The sequence below is a fragment of the Balaenoptera physalus genome, assembly GCF_965194825.1.
Source record: "Balaenoptera physalus genome assembly, chromosome: 1".
In the NCBI taxonomy this organism is placed as follows: domain Eukaryota; kingdom Metazoa; phylum Chordata; class Mammalia; order Artiodactyla; family Balaenopteridae; genus Balaenoptera; species Balaenoptera physalus.
Genome location: NC_138882.1, coordinates 58278197 through 58301683, shown reverse-complemented (window position 1 = coordinate 58301683; position 23487 = coordinate 58278197). Strand labels below are relative to the sequence as shown.

The following is a 23487-nucleotide window of genomic DNA, read 5'->3' as shown; positions in this document are numbered from 1 at the left end:
CTAATTCAGATTCCGGTTGGTGTTTCTGGGATATGGAACCGGAGAGTCTGCACATCCAACTCACTCTTAGGTGATGCTGATAATGTCTCCACAGAGCACACTTTGTGTGGCAAGGCTTCAGAGAACAACAAACAAACAAAACAACTGGTAAAGCTCCCAGTTGTCCTTCCACACAGTTAATCTCATGTACGAACCATCAGAACTACATTTCTTTGTAGAGGAGAAAAGAAATCCAGAGTCTGTCTCCAGAAGACATGCAGACTAATTTCTTACTCTTCACTCTCAGCAGTAACATTGTTTAGAGAATGACATTCAAGACCTAATCATGTATTGCCCAAGCACTCTAACCTCCAAATACTTCATTGGAACCAGTTCAAAATTCAACATCAATCTTTATTTCTATTTGTAATTTGTTACCCATTTATATTGTCTTTAAAATCTTACAGCATTAAATAATGAAAAGCTAAGCGAATTAGTTTCAATATAAGTTCTAGAACAATTACTTGAATCAAGTAAGTCTTTTTTTTGGTGCGTTGAGTATACAGTGCTTCTCCCTTGATGTTTGAATTTTGCCCCACACTGGTTGATTGTGTTTAAACCTGAGTACTCAGTGAACCAGTGTGGGTTCACCACGATGTAATGTCTGTCCACATATTCTCTGAGAAGGAATGGCTTTGATTTTACCCAGGCATAGAGTTGTTCACACTTGAGGAATCATCCAGCCCAGTCACACAGTTTCAGGGTCCTAAAGGAAATTAAAGCAGGCATAAAATAAATTCTGCTTTGGGACATATGAATTTGATTTAAAAAGTAAAAATTATTGCCTGGAGAATAATTTAATGGGCAGAACATTTTTTCCAAATTCAATCTTAAGTGGAAGAACAACATTGCCCTTTTTGCCTACCTCCCTCGAGGTGTTTCTAACAGCAACCTCCTTTTTTTTTTTTTTTTTTTTAAGAAGAGCCTGCTTTTACCTAGTGCCGCTCACTGCCCTGAGAAGCATTGCTCTGAGACTACTAAAAGGTCATGAGGGCCACTAGGAATTGTATAGACAGTTTTTACTGTCATCCTATCTGCAGACAAGTAGATATCCCCCTAAAATGAGTGCTTGTCCTACTGCTTAGGATGTCTCAAAAAGGAACTTCCTACTTTGGTAACTTTTTCAGGGTTTTTAATTCTCTTGCTTTTCTCAACATTTGTGAAAAATAGATTACAATGCTTTTTTGACAAGTATTTTTTCAAGTGGCTAATCCAGAAAACAAAACAAAGCAAAAATGAAACCTTTATAACCTAGATCTCCAACTTGAGAATTTTCTTTTTCATACCATTCCTGGCAGTCCATCTTTACTTTTATTAATGAACTCACCCACCATTTAAGTTTTCAAGATGCCTGGAAATTCCTCTAGTCTCAAAAAGACTAGATTCTATAGGCATATTCTGTAAATGAGTCTTGGTTTCCAGACTCTGGCCCTGGTAATATTGGTGCCTTTCTTGCTACATCTTCTGGTGAACCAGAACTTAAAAGACAGCTGTATCTCTATAAATCAATCTGTTCTTTATTTGAAACCAGAAAATCAAGTGTGTCTACTATATTTAAATCATAAAGAATCATGGATTGTTCGACTTGGAAAGTACTCTATGGGTAGTTTAAGGTAATAGCCCTTATTTAAAAAGAAGAGGACTTGTGTAAGTACGGCAGGACAAGCTCTAAGATCCATGGCTGATCTTAAGTTCAAAGCAGGAGAAGGCAGTTTGGTATTAGGAATTACACTGAATACTTTGAGTATAGTAGGTAACTCTTCAAAAGCTGTCTGCACTATTTGGACCGATGCTACAGTATACTATCTAATTGCATTTTTTATTAGGAGATTTATGAAGGCCTTGAAGAGAGTTCATAGGTAAACAGTGAAAGAATTTACAATTAGTACATATGAGGACTGATTAAAGGAATTAAGAATATTTAAACTTGAAAAGGGTACATTCAAAAGTATCTCAGTGACATGAAAAATTGCAATCAGGTGTTCTCCATTTCCTTTGAGGACAGAACAAAAGGAAGTAAATATATACTATAGTAAAAGGAACAGCAGTTAGATGTGAAGCAGATCCACACAATGAAGCCAGTAAACTCTGCAATAGAAGGAATATTTGGCTTCCTGGTTATCTTCCTCAAATTCTCTGGTTATTTTCAGTATCTGTTTCCTATGATTGGGATTTGACATCTCAAGGCCTGAGTTGGAGGCACCTCTGAGATATCCTGTTCAGCCCAGTGATCTTGCACAGGCTGGCTAATATTGACTGTCAGAGGCAAAATAGCAGCCTATCCACGGCAAACTTCTGACATTATCAGTGCAACCAAGTTCTGTTTTATTTAAATGATTTTTAAAAACTGCAACTAGCCATTGAGGAATAAATACTCGAAGACTAAATTAGTCAGCTTCTATGATTTTTTAAGAAGCGAAACTAGAACCACCTCTCCTCTGTATTCATTTTCAAAGTTTATTAATCCTTTGATCTCTTTCTCCTGAAGTACCAGCTGCTTCTACTTCCTAGTGATCTAAGCTTTTCCTTTTAAGACTGAGTCTTTGATATGATCAAATTGATTGGGAGAAAAATTTTTTTCAAGAAGTTATATAAGAAATGTATAGGTCAGCTTTTATCAAAATATGGAGCAAATTCCTTAAGATCTTGAATAAATGAAATTCCATATAAAATTTCTGACAAATTCAGTCTTGAAGACTTTACCATAATAATGTGTTCAGATATGTAATGCTGAACCGTGTCAGGCATTGTTCCAAGTTCTTTACATATAATAACTCATTTAATCCTCATAACAACCTTCTGAGATAGGTCGCTTTTATGAGGAAATGGAGGCAGAGAGAATTTAATTTCCCTAAGTCATCCAAGTAGGAGGAACTGAAAGGTCGCTTCAGACTTAGGAAGGCTGGCTCCAGAGTCCATATCATAACCTCCCACACCCTACTGTGTTTTATGTCTTTAATGTTGCCCAAGTACCTCTCAAACTGACTGTAATGTGGACCAAGGTCTGGACAGTTGCAAGAGGCAAGGAGAGCCAGCAAGCAGTGGAGCACCTGCCTCCCTCTTCAGCTCAGTCTTCTCTGCTCACTTACACTTTCCATCTCAGCTCTCCTGGATCCCATGCAGTTCCAGAGTGCACCATGCTTCTTTGTTTCTCTCTGCCTTTACAGGTGTCATGCTATTGGTTTTCAGTGCCTTCCTCTCAGAACTTTAACCTGACCGATTTGTGTTTATTCCACAAATCTGTTCAAGCATCCAATGCTTTGTGAAGCCTTTCCCAGTTTACCCAAGAGGAACTCATGTTTCTACCTTTGGGCTCCCCCTATGTCATATACATACCTCTTTTGCTGTACTTCTATTCATTCATTTGACAACTATTTATTTCACACTACTATGTGCCAAGCACTGTTCTAAACAATGGGGAAATCAGTCAGTCCAAGCTTCTGAATTAATGAAGCTATCTAAGTTTAAAAAAAAAGCAGGATTTTGAGCAGAGAAATGATTTGATCGAATGTCTCTTTTAAAAGGGTCACTTTAAAAGGGTCACTCTGGTCAGAAAGAGAAAAACAAATATGGTATATTAATGCATATACGTGGAACCTAGAAAAATGGTACAGATGAACCGGTTTGCAGGGCAGAAATAGAGACACAGATGTAGAGAACAAACGTATGGACACCAAGGAGGGAAAGTGGCGGTGGGGGGGCGGTGGTGGTGGGATGAATTGGGAGATTGGGATTGACATGTATACACTAATATGTATAAAATGGATAACTAATAAGAACCTTCTATATAAAAAATAAATAAAAATAAAATTCAAAAATTCAAAAAGAAATTTAAAAAATGAAAAGGTCACTCTGGTTGTTGTTTTGACAGTAGATTGTGGAGGGCCAAGAGGTAGAAGTAGGGATACCAGAAGGCTATTGCATTAATCCAGGTCAAGAGGGGATGGTGGCTTGGGCTACGGTGGGAGAGATGATAAGAAATAGTTGAATTTTGGATATATTTTGAATGTAGATTCTACAAGATTTGCTGATGGATTGATTGTGGGTTGTGAGAGAAATAGAGGATAATTCTAAAGTTTTTTGCATGAACAACTAGAAGAATGCAGTTGCATGTTAACTGGGGTGGCAAAGGTTGGAGGAAGAACAGGTTTGTGGGAAAAATAAGGAGTTCAGATTCAGACATATCCTATTCCTATATGGCCTTACAAAGAGGGATCTTGAGGTAGCTGGATAAATGAGTCTGAATTCAGAGGAGATAGTGAGGCTAAAGATGCTGATTTTGGAGTCATCAGTATATAGTATGTATTTAAAGAGGACTTGATGGGGTCACCTGGGGAGTGAGTGTCAATAAAGGAGGATCAAAGACTGAAGCTGTGGCACCCAACATTAGGCAAGAAAGTATGGAGAATCCTGCAAAGGAAACTGTAGTGGGCAGCCTGATGGGGAATCATTTCATGCCTTTACTAGAGCATGTAATGTTCAAGGGCAGGACTGTGGTTTATTTATCTTTAGAGTTCCTAGTACAGATGTTGGTAAGTGTTAGTATATTGAAAGAAAGAATAGCTCTTAGCAGGAACACCAAGGATGACCGTAAGGATCCCAGAAAAGGGTAGTATTCAGAATGGAAGGTAGGTCCACTAAAGCTCCCTACCCAGATGGGTAGGATTTGGAAGCAGGACCTCATTTCCAAAGAGGGGACTAGTAACAGTAAAATACGGTCCCTGTCCTAAAAACGCCTGGAGAATTGAGCAAGTTCTCAAGACAGCAACTTAGACAAAGGTAACAGTTCAGAACCAGAATTCAATAAGGAGATGAAAACTTGGTCTTAGGAGAAGGTCAGATGTCATCTATTATAAATGGGGCACAAGATGAGATGAGCTAGAATCAAACCTATCTTGATACTCAGCCTCTTAAATACTGGATTGTAGAAATCCTTACTCTTCTTTGCGACTGAGGCCATGCGCTAAAACCTCTAAGAATCAATGCACTAAGAATCAGAATCTTACAGGGTGGGATTCAGCAAGTGAACTTTCAACAAACCCCCCTTTATTATTTTTAACCAGTGTTCCGCATTTTATTATTTAAGAATCTTAACTCACAGAGAGGTTAAGACACTTACCTAAGCCAGTTGGTGGCAGAAATGGAATTATGATACTTTTAACTCCTGCTCTGAAACTTTCGGTTTACAGCATTAATGAATGTCTACAGTGAATTTCCAGATTGTTTAATAGGAGGCTTAATTTACTATGTTTAAATGGGAATGAATTTCACAGGGCTTCTGGAATTTATCCCCATAATTATAGAATTTTTGCAGCAACTACTATATTTCTGTTGCTACAGTGTCCTTTATTAATTAGGTCTCTTTGATTTGTTATAGCTCTCACTTTTAACCTGTTTGTTTTTGTTTTGTCATTTAGTAGATCTCAGACCAAATTAACTGAACTAATTCTTCTATCTTTTCTTAAATGGAGACATCTCCTCACTATGGCAGGCAGATCTGTGATTTCTAGTATAGTTCCTTGATGTGAGGCCAGGATTTCTTGGAAAAGAACTTCCAGTATAAGTTATTCAATTATGTGCCTCCTTTGGATAGATACCTTTCTTTTGGTCAGCTCTTAATAAAGGAACAAGCTCCCCCCATCCATTTTATAGCTTAGCATAATTGTGAATGACCTGAATTATATCCTAGAGCAATCAAATGACTATACTTCATGGTACCTGAAGTCCTTGGTGTTTTATTCCATGATAGCTAATTACTAACAAAAAATGATTTGCTGCGTAAATCATAGTACTTAATTGAAAATATACTGGAAGCTCATTTACTTTTTGCTTTCTAAACAAGTGGATAATCATTATAGCTCACGGGTCAGAGGTTGTAGATTTTACATATCCATGATGTATGAATGGATAGGTGGAAAAGGGAAAATTATACTCTAAATTATTAAGATTGCTGTGCAAAAATGCTTGACTAGGAACATCATAGAGCTATAGAAAATAGGACCTTTGCCAACTTGTAACTGTTTTTGTATTCGAGGAAAATCAATTGCTCATCAGAATATTTTGTTACATTTAAAAATGTGTCATTTCTGTATTGTAAACATATTTAGTTTCAAAATTAAGTTTTCAGGCTGCAGTAAAAAATTATTATTTTCAAAACATGTGTATTGTCTTTTCTAGTAAGGAATGTGGTTTCTGGTCAAGCAGGTAATATGTATGTATGTTAAAATTTTGGGCACATTTGTAATTGATGAGCAATGTTGATTTTCATTGGGTTTGTTTTTTTCTTTTTCTTTTTGGCCGTGCTGCTCGGCATGCGGGATCTTAGTTCCCCAACCAGGGATCAAACCCGTGCCCCCCGCATTGGAAGCGCAGGGTCTTAACCACTTGACCGCCGGAGTAGTTCTGATTTTCACTGGAATTTTTAAAGAAAATAATATTGATAGCTTGTTTTCTCTGAAATTTTTTCTATTACCAGTTTCATAAAATTAACCTAAATTGACATCTTTTTTGCTTAGTTTTTCATTATATGTTGTTCTTTTCTCACCATCAATCTGCCAAATTTTATCACTTTCAAATTTTCCTGTTTGCATTTTGATTAAGCTTAACTCATTTCATTGTATTTCCTGTAGATTTAAAAATAGCCAATTGTATAACTAACACAACATTGTAAAGCAATTATACTCCAATAAAGATATTAAAATTAATTAATTAATTAAAATAAAATAGCCAATTGTATAGTTTCCTATTAAAACAGAATAATACCACCTGTATATAAATATGTACACATATATACATGGACATGAATCACTGAAGACTTTTGTGAAATTGGACACAAGTAACCTATTTTCAACAACGTTCAAAGGGACCACTTTATTTTTTTTTTCTACTGAGGGGGTATATAGACTAGGCTGCAGTGGATCCCAACGTTTATGTTTTTATTAGTCATTTTATCAGATATGCATCATATCTCTCTTTTTTTGCTGTACTCATTGAAATAAAAGGTCAGATATTTTCCATGATAAAATTCATCCATGCTAGAGGTTGTGCGTTTTCTATACGTTATGTTTTCTATATATTATATTTTAGTTTTGATTTGTTATATAAAGAGTTATGTTCATATTTTATAGAGAATATAGTATGCTTTTTTAGAATTTGTCATATATTCATTTTTAAATGCATAAAATATAATTTACCTTGATATTTTAAGTACTTGATGAGATTTTTTGCATAATTCAAATAAAATCTGATATATTGACTTACTCACTGTAGGACGCATCAACTACCTTTTCTTAGTGGATTATTACCTACATGAATATACTTGAAAGGACCATTCATTAGAGAATTGAATATGTTCCAGTTTTTTTATAACACATGATTGGTATTAATAGATTCTGGAGAGATTATTTAACATCTTCATTTATTTGACCACAATTTCTAAAAAAACTATACTGAGCACCGTATCAGTCTTTTTTTTTTTTAAGATATATATATATTTTAAGATATATTTTTGATATATATATTTTAAGATATATTCTATTTCTTTTTTTTTAATTAATTAATTAATTAATTTTTATTTTGGACTGCGTTGAGTATTCATTGCTGCGTGCGGGCTTTTCTCTAGTTGCGGCGAGCGAGGGCTACTACTCTTGGTTGCGGTGCGCGGACTTCTGACTGTGGTGGCTTCTCTTGTTGCGGAGCATGGGCTCTAGGCGTGCAGGCTTCAGTAGTTGTGGCAGGCAGGCTTAGTAGTTGTGGCTTGAAGGCTCTAGAGCGCAGGCTCAGTAGTTGTGGTGCACGGGGTTAGTTGCTCCGCGGCATGTGGAATCTTCCCGGACCTGGGCTCGAACCCCTGTCCCCTGCATTGGCAGGTGGATTCTTAACCACTGTGCCCCCAGGGAAGTCCAGTTGCTTCTGTTTCTATCATCATCATCATCTTCAGCTAGATTCCGTACCTCTTAATTAAATAATGCTATAATGCAACTCACAATATCTTTAGTGACATTTAATTTCGATGTTTGACTTTAAGAACTTTCCACATGTGACCTTTAGAAACATTTAAAATATTATGAAGTAGCCAAAAGCAGACTTTAAGTTAAGGAGTTTTAAGATGTGCTTGTTAGAGGCATTGTGTGGTGATTCCCACACTTGGCTGCGTATTTAAATCACCTGGCCCCACCCAGACCAATAAAATTAGACCTTGGGGTGTTAGGAAAGCTCCCTAGGTGATTCTAATGAGCAGTTGGCTTGCATTAGGTAATGCTCCGCTCTCAGTCTGAATTCAAATTAGAGGCTCTTGGGAAATTCTTAAAAATACAAGTGGCCAAGCTCTACCCTCGAGATTTTTTAATTTCCTTGATCTGAGGTGGACTCCTGCATTCGTGTGTTACGAAAGCACCCCAGGTGATTCTAATAAAAAGCCTGGCTTGAGAACCACTCATCTGATGACAAGGAACTGGGTTAGAGCCAGGAAGCTTGCCTTCCAGTTCTAATTCTGTGAGGTAAAATAAATCACCTAGCATATTTGAGCTTCCTTTCTAAAATGGAGGTATTACTATCAGCTTGTATATGAACAGATATTGTTACAGTTGAATGAGACAGTGTACTCAGAAGTTCTTTTCAGTAAAGCCTATATGAGATGGTAGCAATGAAGGTTTACCATGGAATGGCTTCTGTAAAGTGGTGTGTTCAGTTTGGTGCTAAGTCCTGTGTGGTTGTTGGCAGAAAGAAGCTACATTTGTCTCAGAGGCAGAAAGAAATTTGGGCTCCCTGGTTATCCCCAGGGTATATCATTCTGATTTTTAAAGTTTGCACTGCGCGGACAGGCAGTGGAGAGAAAGATGGAGCTGCCCCATCTGGAGATTTTTAAAATTTTGTAAATTCCTGTAATTAGTAATATTCTTCTTATACCTTGACAGAGACATGGTGGGCAGCAGTGGAGTTGTTTACCTGGTTTAAGTTTTCAGACTCTTTTTCAGTGCTTTCCTCCTGTATCTCTTCTACGTCTACTGTCCCTAGTGTTTAAGCTTCACCAACATTTACCCATATACCGAGTGAGGACAGAAGAAAGAGAAGGGGTCTCCAAAGATGAATACACGCACTAATGGTTTCCCACCATGACACAAACCTCAGGACTTCAGCCATGGAGGGGTAAGAATTAACTATGCAGGACATTCCCCGGTGTGTTAGTCTAGGTGCAGCCATTCACCGGATTCATCAACCAAGCAATATTACATACAATTTCTTTTTTTTTTTTAATTTTAACAGCTGTTACTTTTTAAAAAATTTATTTATTTTATTTATTTTAATTTTTGGCTGTGTTATGTCTTTGTTGCTGCTCACGGGCTTTCTCTAGTTGCGGCGAGCACGGGCTACTCTTAGTTGTGGTGCGTGGGCTTCTCATTGCAGTGGCTTCTCTTGTTGCAGAGCATGGGCTCTAGGCACACGGGCTTCAGTAGTTGTGGCATGTGGGCTCAGTAGTTGTGGCTCACGGGCTCTAGAGCGCAGGCTCAGTAGTTGTGGTGCACAGGCTTAGTTGCTCTGCGGCATGTGGGATCTTCCCGGACCAGGGCTCGAACCCGTGTCCCCTGCATTGGCAGGTGGATTCTTAACCACTGTGCCACCAGGGAAGCCCCTACATACAATTTCTTGAGGTTTTTAAATCCTCTCAACTGTATATTTGACTGAAAGTTCTTGAGTTTTGTTTTTTGGTATGATTCTGCTTTGAGAGTACTTAAAATATCAGTTCCTTTTTATCTCTGAAGACCGTGATTAATGTGTAATTGGTTTTGTTTTCCTGATGCACTATACCCTAGTTTTCAGATTTGGAAAGAAGTGATGAACCTTCTGGGACAGAAAAAGATGAAAGATAACATGTATGTATTTTAGTGTTACTCTCCAGGAGCTTAATTTTTATATTTAAGAAGGAACTGAGCATAACATGTTTATCTTTCCAAATAACCTGAAAAGGAGGCTCAACAACCAAAAAAAAAAAGTATGTAGTTAATATCAAGAAATTGTGGAAACAAATTAGTTTGAAGAACATTTCGTGAATTTTAATTCTCATTCAAGGTTTTTTTCGTTGATCCTAACAACCCTATTCATTTCATCAATTCATTCAGCTAATTCTGAGCACCTATTCTGTTCCAGGTAGTGTCCCGAGAGATGGAAATATACCAGTAAATACACAGGCAGGGTTCTGCCCTCATGTAACTTACAGGGAAATAGAGACTGGTAAATGGGTAGTTACACAGCAGTAGGATGAGTGCTGTGATATGGAGAACATAGGTGCTTTTAAAGATCACTACTGAGGGGTACCTAACCCAGCAATGAAAAGCCAAAAAGCCTCCCAGAGGAATTAGTGTCTAATCCCAGACGTAGACAAGGGGAACAGTAACTAAGAGAAGAGGGAAGAATGTTCCAGGTAGAGAAAAACACCATACAGTAAGGTCCAGAGGTTCAGGGCATGGTCTAATATGGGGGAATTCCTTGAGAAGAACCTATTTTTCATTTCCCCATAGCTATGAGATGACTGAGGGTGGAATTTGGGGGGAGTGGGTACCACCAGTGAAATCCCTACAAGCAGCAGGGGGGAAAGTGCCATTCCCTGTTGACATCGTGCATGATGGTACATGACACGGTAGCAGCCTACTGAGAGAGTTATCAAGGAAGGCCTTATAGTTTACCAGTAGGTCTAAATCTTCCGGTTGGGATTCCCTGGATTAGCACTGTAAAGGAAAAAAAACCTGCTTTTCCCTCCTGCTGTAGGGGAAAATCTGAGTTCAGTGTTATCTCCTGTGTTTCTTCTCTGTGTGTCTCCTTTGCTCTCAAACTCCTAACACACTCACACAGAACACTTCACTTCTGACGCTTTTAGTCTCCAAATGTGTGGATGTTTTTCCCCACACCAAGCAGTTCTCTGCAACACCAGCTGGGTGTCCTACAATTTAACTCAATTCCAACACTATCTACCTGCATATAGTGTCAGATCCCACAGGTTAAAGGCTCAGTCCCACAGCACTGTGCTCCCACCCTACTTCAGGTGCCAGTTGCAAGTAATAGGTCCCCAGGTTACCCACAATTCTGTCCATTTTGGCTACAAATCAGAGGTTCCCATGACCCCCTCCCAAGTTCAATTAATTAGCTAGAGGGGCTCATAGAGCTCAGGGAAACATTTACTTACCTTTTCCAGTTTATTAAAGGATATGATAAAGGATACAGATGAATAGCCAGATGAAGAGATACATAAGGCAAGGTCTGGGAGTGTCCCAAGCACAGGAGCTTTTGTCCTCGTGGAGTTTGGGGTACATTACTCTCCCAGTGTGGGTGTGTTTGCCAACCTAGGAGCTCTCCAAATCCCGTACTATTGGGATTTTTATGGAGGCTTCATAACACAGGCTTGATTGATCATTAACTTCATTTTCAACCCTTCTCCCTTCTCAAGAGAGTGTGGGCCAGGTCCGGAAATTCCAAGCTTCTAATCATGGCTTGATCTTTCAGAGACCAGCCCTCATCCAGGAGCCATCCAGGAATCCACCCACAGTTCTTGCTTCACTAGAACAAAAGACACTCCTGTCACCCAGGAAATTACAAAGGTTCCGAGAGCCCTGTGTCAGGAACTAGTGTCAAAGACCAAATATTCGAACAGAGACGCTCCTAGTGTTCTTATCACTTTGGAAATTACAAGGGTTTCTGGAGCTCTGTGCCAACAACCCGGGCAGAGGCCAATATGTATTTTCTATTGTCTCACAAGCATATATTTAATGCCGCTCAAGTTGATATATTAATATATACCTTGTAATGATAAATTGATACACTGTCATGTATCTCTTAGCTAATGGTCTTCTGGAGCCATGTTTAGTCTGAAGATGCAGTATTAAAATATCTCCATTGTTAATTCAGCTAACCTTTAAAATAATCTTATTCTGACTTTAAATTAATAGCTTCAAATTTGAGGAAAATGTGTAGTGTACCATGGTCATTTCAAACACTATCTCTGGAGACAGACTGCCTGTCTTGAATCCCAGCTTCAAACATTTGTGTGTGATATTGGGTGAATTAATGAACCTTCAGCAATGTGTTTCAGCTTCTACATCTCTCATACATCTACATCTCTCTCATCTCTCATTTTTTTTTATTTTAAAAGAAAGGCGGGGGTGTAGGTACAAGAACTCTAACAGAGTTCCTACACCTTCTGGCTTCTGGGTGAGTTGGGTCAATGGAAACTCTAGCAGGAGATTGGAGGAAGGAGAGAATCAAGATCAGCTGGTAGTTAGGAATTGGTGAGAGTACTTTGTCCTTATGAAGGGACTCAAAAACACCCCTGCAGCCTGGGATCACTGACTGATAACTGTAGCTAGAAGACAACATAATCCAAGGCACATCATGACTTGAGAGGATTTGAGAACAGAAGGGTGATTGCCAGTGTTCATTGCCAGTAGGGCATCTTTATAGGAACTACAAAGTGCTTTCCAGGTCGCACCTCTCCTTTTTACCCAGGGGTGATATGTTGTCTGTTTACATTTTTATCTCCTATCCTAGTGTGGGAGTCCCTTGGTAGAGGGATGATTTACCCATCCTTGTAAACATACAAGTGCTTGTACATACTAAGCAGTTCTCAGAATGCCTGGTACACAGATTTCATGAATACTTGTCAAAAGCTATAATTTAATTTATTTCTCTTATTTTACATGCCTTGCTTCTGAAAGGTTTATTTAATTCAGATGACACTAACCTCTAAGAATTCTTTCCAGAGTCACTCATAATGAAGGACTCAGACTTTATAGATAAACCTGTTTTCAGTACTTCACTCAAAAAACAAATCCAAGTCAAGCAAAGATAATCACCCACAACCAGACAGATGCATTCATGTGACATTTACTTTTCATCCCTCTCCGTTCTTGAACTCTCCTTCACCACTCTACTTATGAAAAATTAACAAATGATTCTATAACAAAAATGGACAATATATAATACAACTGGGGGAAAGGAAGGGCGGGAATTATCCAAGTTTTGTTATATTTTATATTGTATTAGTGAATTAGTAGTAGACATAAGGGAGGACTTATCCATGAGGGTTTTGAAATTAGGACTTAAAGTGAATTTGTATACAAGGCTGCTGTGGAAGTCCCTGAAATCTTTTTTTTAAAAGCTCCTTCTTGGTTTTCAGTGCTACAATCCTGACCTCTAGTGGGCATCCAGAAACAAACCAAAAGCCGAAACATCACATCATTTTACTTATTACTCCATCAAAGTCCATCATTTAGTCATCCTAAAAAACTGAACTTGTAAAGTGCTTACAATACGAGAAACACAGAATAAAGTAAAATACATTTTGGCTAACATTTACAGTATTCTTGTTATAGGACCTATATTTAAGAGCAGCCAGTATTTACTTCTTTATATTTGCATGGTAATTATCTGTCACTCTCTTTTTTCTGTGGAAAAAAAATGCATTACTTTATAGATCACAGAAGTAAGAAATTTAACAAAGAGAAGCTGAAGGGTTTCTTCTCAGGTTACCTGATGTGCATAACAAACTACGTCAAACCTGAGTGGCTTTAAAACAATGATTTTAGAGCAAGACATAGTGATATTATGTAGCCTCCTGATATGATGCGCTGACACAACATTGCTTCTGTGGTATATGTGCCAAGAATACACAATCTAAGTTTAATCATAAGGAAACATCAGAAAAATCAAATTGAGGGACATCCTACAAAATAACTGGCCAGTACTCTTAAAAAAAGTGTCAAGTTTGTGGAAGACAAAGACTGAAAACCGTCCCAGATGAAAGACTAAGGAGACATGACAACTATTGGATCCTGGACCAGAAAAAAGACATTAGTGGGACATTTGACAAAATTTGAATATTATTTTCTTGGTTTTGATAGTTGTACTGTGGTTATGTAAGATGTTAACATCTGATAAAGCCAGGTGAAGGGTATGCAGAAACTCTTGGTCCTATTTTTGCAAATTTTTTCTAAATCTGAAATTATTTCAGAATGAAAGGGTTTTTAACATTAAAAATAGCTATTTATTTTGTTGACAGTTTCATAAGTCAGGAATTTGAGAAGAATTTAGCTAATGTGCTTCATCTCTGATCTACATGGCATCTGCTGGGGCACCTGAGGCTGGAGGATTCACTTTCAAGATGACATCTTCACTCACATATCTGGTACCCGGGTGATCCTTGCCTCTCCTTCTGTGCATGGCATCTTGTCCTGCAGGTCCCTTCTTCTTTTTTTGGCCTCTTAGAGCATGGGAGTCTAAGCGTAATTGCACTTCTTACATAGTGGCTGGCTTCCAAGAGCAAGCGCTCCGTGAGATAGGACGTGGAAGCTGTCAGTCTCTTATGAGACCTGGGCCCAGAGTACTGGCATAGCTTCACTTCTACCATATTCTGTTGGTCAAAGCAGTAGCACAGTCTTCCCAGATTTAAGAGGAGAGAATCAAGACCCCACCTCTCAATGGGAGAAGTGTCCAAGAATTATGACTATCTTTAATTCATAACAGATATCTCACCAAAATCTCCCTGACTTTGCAGTAGAGGTGGAATCAGTGAAAGAAGGCATGGGTTTTTTTGGGGGTCAGACATACATAAATTCTAGTCTTGCCTTTCCCATTTACTAACAGTGTGATGTCTCCTAACCTCAGTTTCCTCATTCCTAAAATGGTGGCAGTAACGCATATGCCATAAGAGTTATTGAGAGAATTAGTGAAAAAATATACATTGAAAATGTAAGATGTGGCAGACAATAAATATGTGAACCTAATAATAATCGCTAGCATTTACTGAATACTTAGCAAGTGCTCAGTTCATTTGATACGCTTTTTATATGCTGTCTCATTTATTCATTGCCCCTTCCTCGGGTGACGTGTCCCGTTGTTGGATGGGCCAGAAAGGGCAGCACCGATTTCCTCTAGCTTTAGTTGTATTTGCCTGCGAGCCTGCTCCGTTTACCTGGTTTGATAATTATTCACTGCCTTGTTGTTTGGATTTCCATTTCCACATACTACTTATTTCCCTTTTATTTTGATCCCTGAGGGACCCAGGTGCTGAAGCACTTCTGGCACTTTTTGACAGTACCTCTTCAGCATTTGTTCTCGGTGCTGTCAGTGCAGTTTTTGACAGCTTCTCGCACAATCTGTCAGCCCCCTGTGAGCCCACGATTGCCTGCTCATCAGAGCCAAAATGTTCAGTGTCTTTGTTTCAGCGCGTGCTCTGCTGTCAGCCTTCCTTTATGCAAGATTGTGGGTGCTCAGTTGTTGGCCTACCCAGGAACACGATGATCTGCACTTGGGAGCAATTATTTAATTTGGGGCAATTACTTGTAGGTGTTCTTCAAAGTGAAGGTTTTGCCAGGCTGTGACTGAATTTTGAAACAGCAGCTTCCCAATCAGTTAAGGAACTACTCCTTCACACACACAAGGCTGATCTCAGTCTCTTGTCACTGGAGGAAGGTGGTGACCCTTTCTTTTCACAGCAAGCTGAGTCTCTATTGCTTCACATCCTGCAAGCAGTCAGCTAATTTTTGTGTGTTTTCAATATGGAGACAAATAATAAAATTTGGTTTTGGTAGAAGCCACCCATTTGTTAGCTTCTCCTCCCTGCTCTCAAAATGTACTTGCCTTTAAATGGGAAGAATCACTTTAATCCTTTAGGAATTAGAGGCCGCATTAAATGATACCCAACTAAGTGATTCATTCATTCATTCATTTATTCCTTGAGCCATCTTCTCTAACTTAGTGGTTAAGAGTATGAGTTCTAGAGTTATACTGTGTAGGTTTAAATCCACTTAATAGCTGTGTGACCTTGGGAAATTTAATTTGACTTCTCTAAATCTTAATTTTCTTGTGGGTAAAATGGAATTTCAGGTTGTCGTGGGATTAAGTAAGGACATGTTTTTGGTGTAGTTAATTTAGATCTTGGCACATAGAAAATATTCAGTGGATGTTGACTCATTTTTTATCTTGCACTTGGAGTTAGACTTTGCACTATAAATAAGTAGCCGTAACAATGTATTTACTTGTTGTTTTTACTCTTAATAATTCTGCAAATGCTTTAACCCTTTCAATCCTATCAGGAACACTTATTTACCCCTCAGTAACAATCAAATTGCTACAAATTACATATCCCTGAAGGGGGAAGCATCTTGAAAATATATGACAATTTTTTTCTTTTAAAAATATATCTCAGCTCAATTAGGCAAAAGTTGGACCATGTAAAAGTAGGTGGACAATAAAATAATGGGGGATTTAGTTCATATGGTGGCTTGGAAGAGTGAAAGGTGGTTCGCTTATAAGTTACTTCATTGTTGGCTAGCAGGCTGAGAACCAAAGCTTGCATTGACATTGTCATCTTAAAAGCAACCTATTGGAACTTCCCTGGTGGCACAGTGGTTAAGAATCCACCTGCCAGTGCAGGGGACAGGGGTTCGAGCCCTGGTCTGGGAAGATCCCACATGCTGTGGAGCAGCTAAGCCCGTGCGCCACAGCTACTGAACCTGCACTCTAGAGCCTGTGAGCCACAACTAATGAGCCTGTGGGCCGCAGCTACTGAAGCCCACGTGCCTAGAGCCCCTGCTCTGCCACAAGGGAAGCCACCACAATGAGAAGCCTGTGCACCGCAACAAAGAGTAGCCCCAGCTCACTGCAACTAGAGAAAGCCCATGTGCAGCAACGAAGACCCTGTGCAGCCACAAATAAATAAGTCAATGTATTAAAAAAAAAAAAAAGCAACCTATTTGTAGTGCCCAAATGTTGGCCTGAGCAAGGTTACTGTAATTTAATGATACCTCTAATTGTATCCCTAAATGGGAATGTCTTATTTAAAAGAGAAAAATAGATATTTTTAAATATCTGACTAAAGTTGCCTTTTTTATTCTCTTCTTAGGAAATCAGGATACATTTTGTAGTGAAGTAAAGCACTGGGTAGAATAGCAAGTTTTTCCTGATTTCCAACAACCCAGAGGTCTAAAAATACCTTTGTTTGCACAGTCTGGCCACACTATTCTACGTTAGTTGAAGGCTTATGAAGTCTTTACTTTTCTTCATTTTTGTGGATATCTAGGGTTTCATGTAAGCAGGTGCAATAATACTTTATTATTATGAACTTATTTAAAGAGTTTACATATATAAAATTTTCTGATAACTGAAAGTTACCTCTTTAGCTTCCCAAACTTAAAGAAAATCTACTTTTTATTTAAAACACAGACTATGCTCCCTTAAGCACGATGTTTCAAATATAATGTAAGCATTCATTAACATTGCTGAGATTATCACAGTGAACTAATGTTAACTATTGAAGGGCTATTGGCTCCACTAAATGAGCCCAGACAGCTACACCTTTTTTTTAAAGTTTATCTTCTGTTTCTATCAGATCTGATATTTTGATTCTGGCAACTGTCTCAACAGGCTCTGTCCCTAACTCCATCTACCACATACTTTGTCTTTTACTTTGCTACTTCTGGTATCTGTAAACTATAACATCGTATTACCAAACTAATTCTAAGTGTAAATGAAATTAAAATTGAATAAATTTTTTTCCTGGTATTAGCGAGAGCTATTTTGGCTATCTAGAGATTTTTTTTTTTTTCCTCCAAGTTCTTGTTTGTGTTTTCCATAGCTCAGTTGTCCAATAGTTTGACTTTGAGATCATTGAAAAACAAGGTTTCTTACTGTCATTTGATGGTGATTCTACAAATTGGTCTAGTTAGGTCCATATGGAAAAGAATAAATCCCAGAAAATTTGGGGATAGCTAGTATAGTTCATTCATTTGGTCATCATATAAGCCCTTATTAAGTACATTACACCAGCACTGTGTGGTGAAAACGCCCTTAAACTACACATTAGGAGGCTTGGAGAATGATCCTAGCCTGCTACTACTAAATGCATGTATAACCTTAGGCTAGTCAAGTTCATATTCTGAAAAATGGGAATCATAATACAGGTTGTTATGTGGATCACTGAGATTTCACTCTTCCTGTGAAAGCAAGCAGGCGGGGGAAATGTTTGGCAGGGAGGTCGAGAACATAGCAGAGTTGGTTGAACATGGAGTGGAATACCCTGAAGGGGTTTGGGAAGGAGAGGGAAGAGTAGGAGACTGGTTTAGGAGAAAGGGCCAGAGCATTTTGAGGATTAGGGAACTAGAGACAAGAGATGTTTACATTGCCAGCAGTGACTAGAAAAACAAGAGCCAGAGACACCGTGGATTTAGTCCTGATGGCGGCTTGATCAGCACTCAGGTTGTGAGGATTCACTGTGCCAAGCCGCTGCGACGTGGGGCTGGAGGATATGTGTAGCAGGGCCTGCAAGTGGGCAGCAGCTAGCGCGTGAGGACCCAAATTTAGATGAGGAAAGCAAATTCTGCTGAATTGTAACCCATGTTCTTTTCTTTTTTTAAAAAAAAAACTTGTTTATTTTTGGCTGCGTTGGGTCTTGTTGCTGCTCGCGGGCTTTCTCTAGTTGTGGCCAGTGGGGGCTACTCTTCGTTGTGGTGCGCGGGCTTCTCATTGCGGTGGGTTCTCTTGTTGCAGAGCACGGGCTCTAGGCACGCGGGCTTCAGTCATTGTGCACGTGGGCTCTTGAGCGCAGGCTCAGTAGTTGTGGTGCATGGGCTTAGTTGCTCCATGGCATGTGGGATCTTCCTGGACCAGGGCTCGAACCCGTGTCCCCTGCATTGGCAGGTGGATTCTTAACCACTGTGCCACCAGGGAAGCCCCTAACCCATGTTCTTTTGATTGTGATCGTGGTCTCCTTTTTTTTCTAATTGTGATCAAAACCAGTCTAGAATCATTGCTTGGAGTGGTGATGCACTCTGTCAATTTGATTTTGTCTCCTGGCCTGATTATACTTCCTACTACTTTCTGATTCTTAAAGGATTTAACTGAGTGCACCCAAAACCTTCAACCAAAGATTTTGTGTTTATCATTCATCCCTTCTTACTATTATGTCATATGTTTGGTAGTTGAATATGAAAGATTAGCATATTATAACAGGAATGCACTCTAATTATGAAAATGAGCAGGACCCTCTGGAGCTCCGGGGCACGGAATCCTTTCTGCATCCCACGTTCCTTGTTTGCAGGGAACAGACTGCAGCCTCTGTAACCTTCCTGAGTCCCAAAAGGCAGATTCAAAGAGTTGCTAATCAGAGAAGGGAGAGGACTCAGAGACAAGGGGGGAGCACTAGAGAAGGCCACCTGAGGCCAGATTAAAGAAACCAGAGAAGCCCATCAAGAGATTACCCGAGACCAGATTAAAGGTGTGTAGGCCTTGCACACACCCTAATCTTATCAGCAACCCCACCCTTGAACTATTGCTCTAAAACTCACCAAATCCTCCCAGTTGGGACACACAGTTTTTCAGGGCAGGAGCCCACTGTGTTCCCCTTTGCCTGGCAAAGCAAAAAAACTATTGTTTTCTACTTCACCGAAAACTCTGTCTCCGAGTTTCAATTCGGCACTGGTGCACAGAAGCTGAGTTTTCGGCATCAATTACCTAGTCCTAATTCTTGCTTCTGATTTTGGAGACAGTAAAAGGATGGTTTATTAAAGGTTCTTTGCATAACACATCTGGTACAGCTGTATATCCAGAAGGTAGATAGATTATATTTGTGACCAAGCTGAAGAGGGCACATCAAATAGACCCTGGACTTATGGGAGATGTCAGCTCAAATTTGAAAGGTCTTTCTTCTCATGTATGATGACTTGCATGACAAGGAAACAGCATACTCTGTGGCAACTTTGTTTCTGACTCTGTCATCTTGAGCATTTAAGATTCCTGTCTCTTGACGTTAATATCTCAACATTTCTTCAGAGTCATTGGGCTGAACTCAGAGTCAAAATTCAGCCCCAGTATGGATTCTTAACAAACTATTTAATTTCTTTATTCGTGAAGAAATATTGCTCTGGTTTTCAGGAAAAAAGGGACAAGGGAGTCTAGCAAATAGCCCCTAATTACCACCTCTAGTTGTACACATACTACTCGAAAGCAAGCACTAAAACAAACAACAAAGCAATAAGAACAGTAGTGGAAATCCAGTGTGATGCTTACAATTCCCCTCATACAATCTGTCCCAGTTATCAGAAACACTATTTTTCTTTGTTTTGTTTTGTTCGCCACTGGCAGTTTAACCACATCACACAGATAAGACTTACAAATTTCAATTAATAATTTTAGACTTCAGTGTCACTGCCATTTTGATCAAGGAACTTGACGTTTGCAAGCCCTGAGCCAATTTATTGTAAAAACAATAATTTTGTGTGAGCATTAATTAAATAGCACCTAAAATTTATAATAAGCCTCTCAGAGAAGAAAAAATACCTTTAAAAATCTCATGTTTAATTATTGTTGTATGTGAAAATGAAAACAGATTTTATTAATGATATACAGAAGTCTTGGGAAAATACTTAATAAAATAGTGATAGATGTGACAGTATTGATTTTGACTCTCTTTTTCTATTTCAGGGTTTGAACATAATCTTTCATGTAGCCTTGGCTCTCCTAAAGGTAAGTCTGTTTTTATGTTTAAGTTACCAAACTGTCTTACCTCTCTGCCCTTGGAACTGGGCATCATTCAATTTACAGCCTTTGACTCATTCTAGATTCTTGAAAGAAAGAAAAAAAAACGACTTCTCTGAGTAACTCTGATCCTCTCTCCTTCCCCCATCCTTTTTTGTTGTTGTTTATTTCAAGTTTGGTTTTCTTATAATCCATTTAATCTTGCTATCACAGCGCTTTTTCTAGTAAGATAAAAATATTTCCATTCATTCAAGTTGTATGATATGAGAAAAAACCTGTTTTCTGTCAAAATAATGCCAGCTTTCTTCTTAAAATACTTACCGTAATAACATCCCTAAAGGTACCTAAACATATAATTGAATTATTAGAAAGCTTCTGTAATACACTGACTAAAAAAGAAACTGCTACATTTCAATTTGCAGTTCTTTCTCTGATAGCTAGAAATTTATAAGACATGTTAGATTTCAATTATAATTACCTTGTTGGATTTTATATCAACATATCAATGCAGCTTTAAAAGTGTGGAAACAGCAAGACATTTGCTGCAGAGTTGATGAAAATAACCTGGTTGGTTTTTGTCCTTCAGTTAAAGATGAAGTTCTGTTATTGAAGGTGATAATTGCCTTGTTTATAAAAAGATGCAGGCTCACCCTTTTCCCAGTAAAATGTAATGGTTAAAATTGCAGACACCGGACTCAGACAGATTTGATTCTAATATCAGCTCTAGTGTATGACTTTGGGCAAATTACTCCTAGTACTCAGACCCTGAATTTTGAGATAATAATGAAAACTAATTTATAGGATTGCTAAACGATATGATACATAAAATTCTCTTAACATAATGTCTGGAAAATTGTATCGCCTAATAAATGGTAGCTGTCATTATTGTGATTACTATTATATTGATGAAGTAATTCAGAATTTGTTACTAGATTCCCTATAATTCTTCCAGATTTCCCAAAAGATAATAACTTGAATCTTCAGAGAAGCTCTTGATATTTTAGGAGAGCTTCCATACTTTTTTTTTTTTAAAGAAATCTCCATTTTAATTTTTATTTATTAATTAATTTATTTTCGGCTGTGTTGGGTCTTCGTTTCTGTGCAAGGGCTTTCTCTAGTTGCGGCAAGTGGGGGGTCACTCTTCATCGCGGTGCACGGGCCTCTCACTATCGCGGCTCCTCTTGTTGCGGAGCACAGGCTCCAGATGCGCAGGCTCAGTAGTTGTGGCTTACAGGCCCAGCCGCTCCGTGGCATGTGGGATCTTCCCAGACCAGGGCTCGAACCCGTGTCCCCTGCACTGGCAGGCGGATTCTCAACCACTGCGCCACCAGGGAAGCCCGAGCTTCTGTACTCAACCATTAAATACCTTGATTTAAAACAAAGGCATCACATAATATAAGCCCTATGCAACTCAAGATGTGGGCTGCTGCTCCTCATCTCTTATTCTGTCAAACATTTGTTTTTTATGAAGTTCGTAAACTGTACTTCAAATTTTTCATTAAATCATTTTGAGTTTAGATATGAACAGTTCATGTGACAAAGTTACTTTAGAAGTTAAGGAAAATATTTTAAATATTTTCAGTAAAGTAACAAGCGTCTTTGCATATATCTTTCAATGAAATCATGGATCTCTACCTCATTTTTTTTTCTTGTCATTAAAACAAATCAAAACCAAAAGATGCTTTCTGCAGAGGGCTGGAATAAGACTTTTAGACTGCCTAAGCAGTTGAAAGTATTATGTAATTAAGACTAAAAACAATATTAAACCATAAAGTAAGTATAAGGAAGTCCAACAAAGTTTTGATTTTTCCTATCATGTCTAATTTTTTTTGTTTCAGATATTACATCTTTCCCAAAATGCCTTTTCTCATTTTTAATGACCTTTCTTTACTAGTGCTCTTAGCCCGTGCTTAGTCTGTCTTTTGAGGGTAACCCAGGACTTCGCCTCTGGATATCAGACCTGTACTCTGTGTCAGCCTAATAATTTATTCATCTGGTAAATTATCCCCCTGGTTGACAGGTTTTGGGGGCTTGACTGTATTGTTTTCATTTATTTATGGCCATGTTAACCCAGACATGGCCTGTGCAGGGGACATTCTCTGGCCACTGGGCAGAAAGGCTTTTGTATCTTCTCTAGCAATGCATGGATACTCATCTAATATCATCCTGGAGAATGTCTAGTTAGAGAAGATAAAAAGGAGAGCTTTCCCATTACTATAGGTTTATATTTATCTCTCTTCCTTGTTTGAATCCTGGAGCTGACCTCACATAGAGACAGTACATATATAGGCTGCACTGAAGTGTACTTAATTGATCTGGTTGCCCCACCTAGAAAAAGAATACTCCAAACACATTTGACAGTGACTAACTTTTAGCTTCTAATCTATCAGATAAAAGAATATAAACTTGTTTATATCAGAATAACACAATTATGGATAGTTCAAAGTGCTTATGAACCCAGCCTAACTAATTTTCAGTATAGCTGCAGAGGGACCTTAGATTTCTCTGTATTTCTTGTGATGAGGGGAATCAAAAAGGGAAATAACATTACTTGAGCACTTACTGTGCGCTAAGTGTTAACATAGGTTATCTCATTAGCACACATCAAATGTGTTATTTGCAGGAGAATCATGAACTGTGTTAGAGAAAACGATCTAATTCTCTCCCTCAGTTGATTATTGAGGGAGCCAAGGCCCCAGATTGTCTAAAAGCTTTTGGCTTAGAAAAGGCAAAGCTGAATTTATAATTTTAAGCAGCATAAACATAGGTAAATGTCTCTGTTGCTCAGTATGGTTTATAGACACCTACTTTCTGAATGGGAGCTACTTCCTTTTGGGTTAGAAACAGTCTACCAGGCATCTAGAAAGCTATTGAGCTAAAAGAATGATTCGCTCCAGTAGGTAGCATCATTAAATCATTTAGGATGTT

The 23487-nt window shown here is 38.5% G+C and overlaps 1 protein-coding gene across 15 annotated transcripts in view; it reads left to right on the top strand.

Annotated features, from left to right (window-relative positions):
• RABGAP1L (RAB GTPase activating protein 1 like) overlaps positions 1 to 23487 on the top strand; it is a 786837-nt gene that overhangs the window by 578417 nt on the left and 184933 nt on the right. For all 15 annotated transcript variants that reach the window (XR_014256708.1, XR_014256709.1, XR_014256710.1 and 12 more), the window contains one exon: positions 20506 to 20547. Coding sequence is in view for 6 of the 15 variants with exons in the window: in XM_082437232.1 (XP_082293358.1) it covers positions 20506 to 20547 (42 nt within the window). In the remaining 9 variants the exon portion in view is untranslated. The remainder of the gene's footprint in view (positions 1 to 20505; positions 20548 to 23487) is intronic.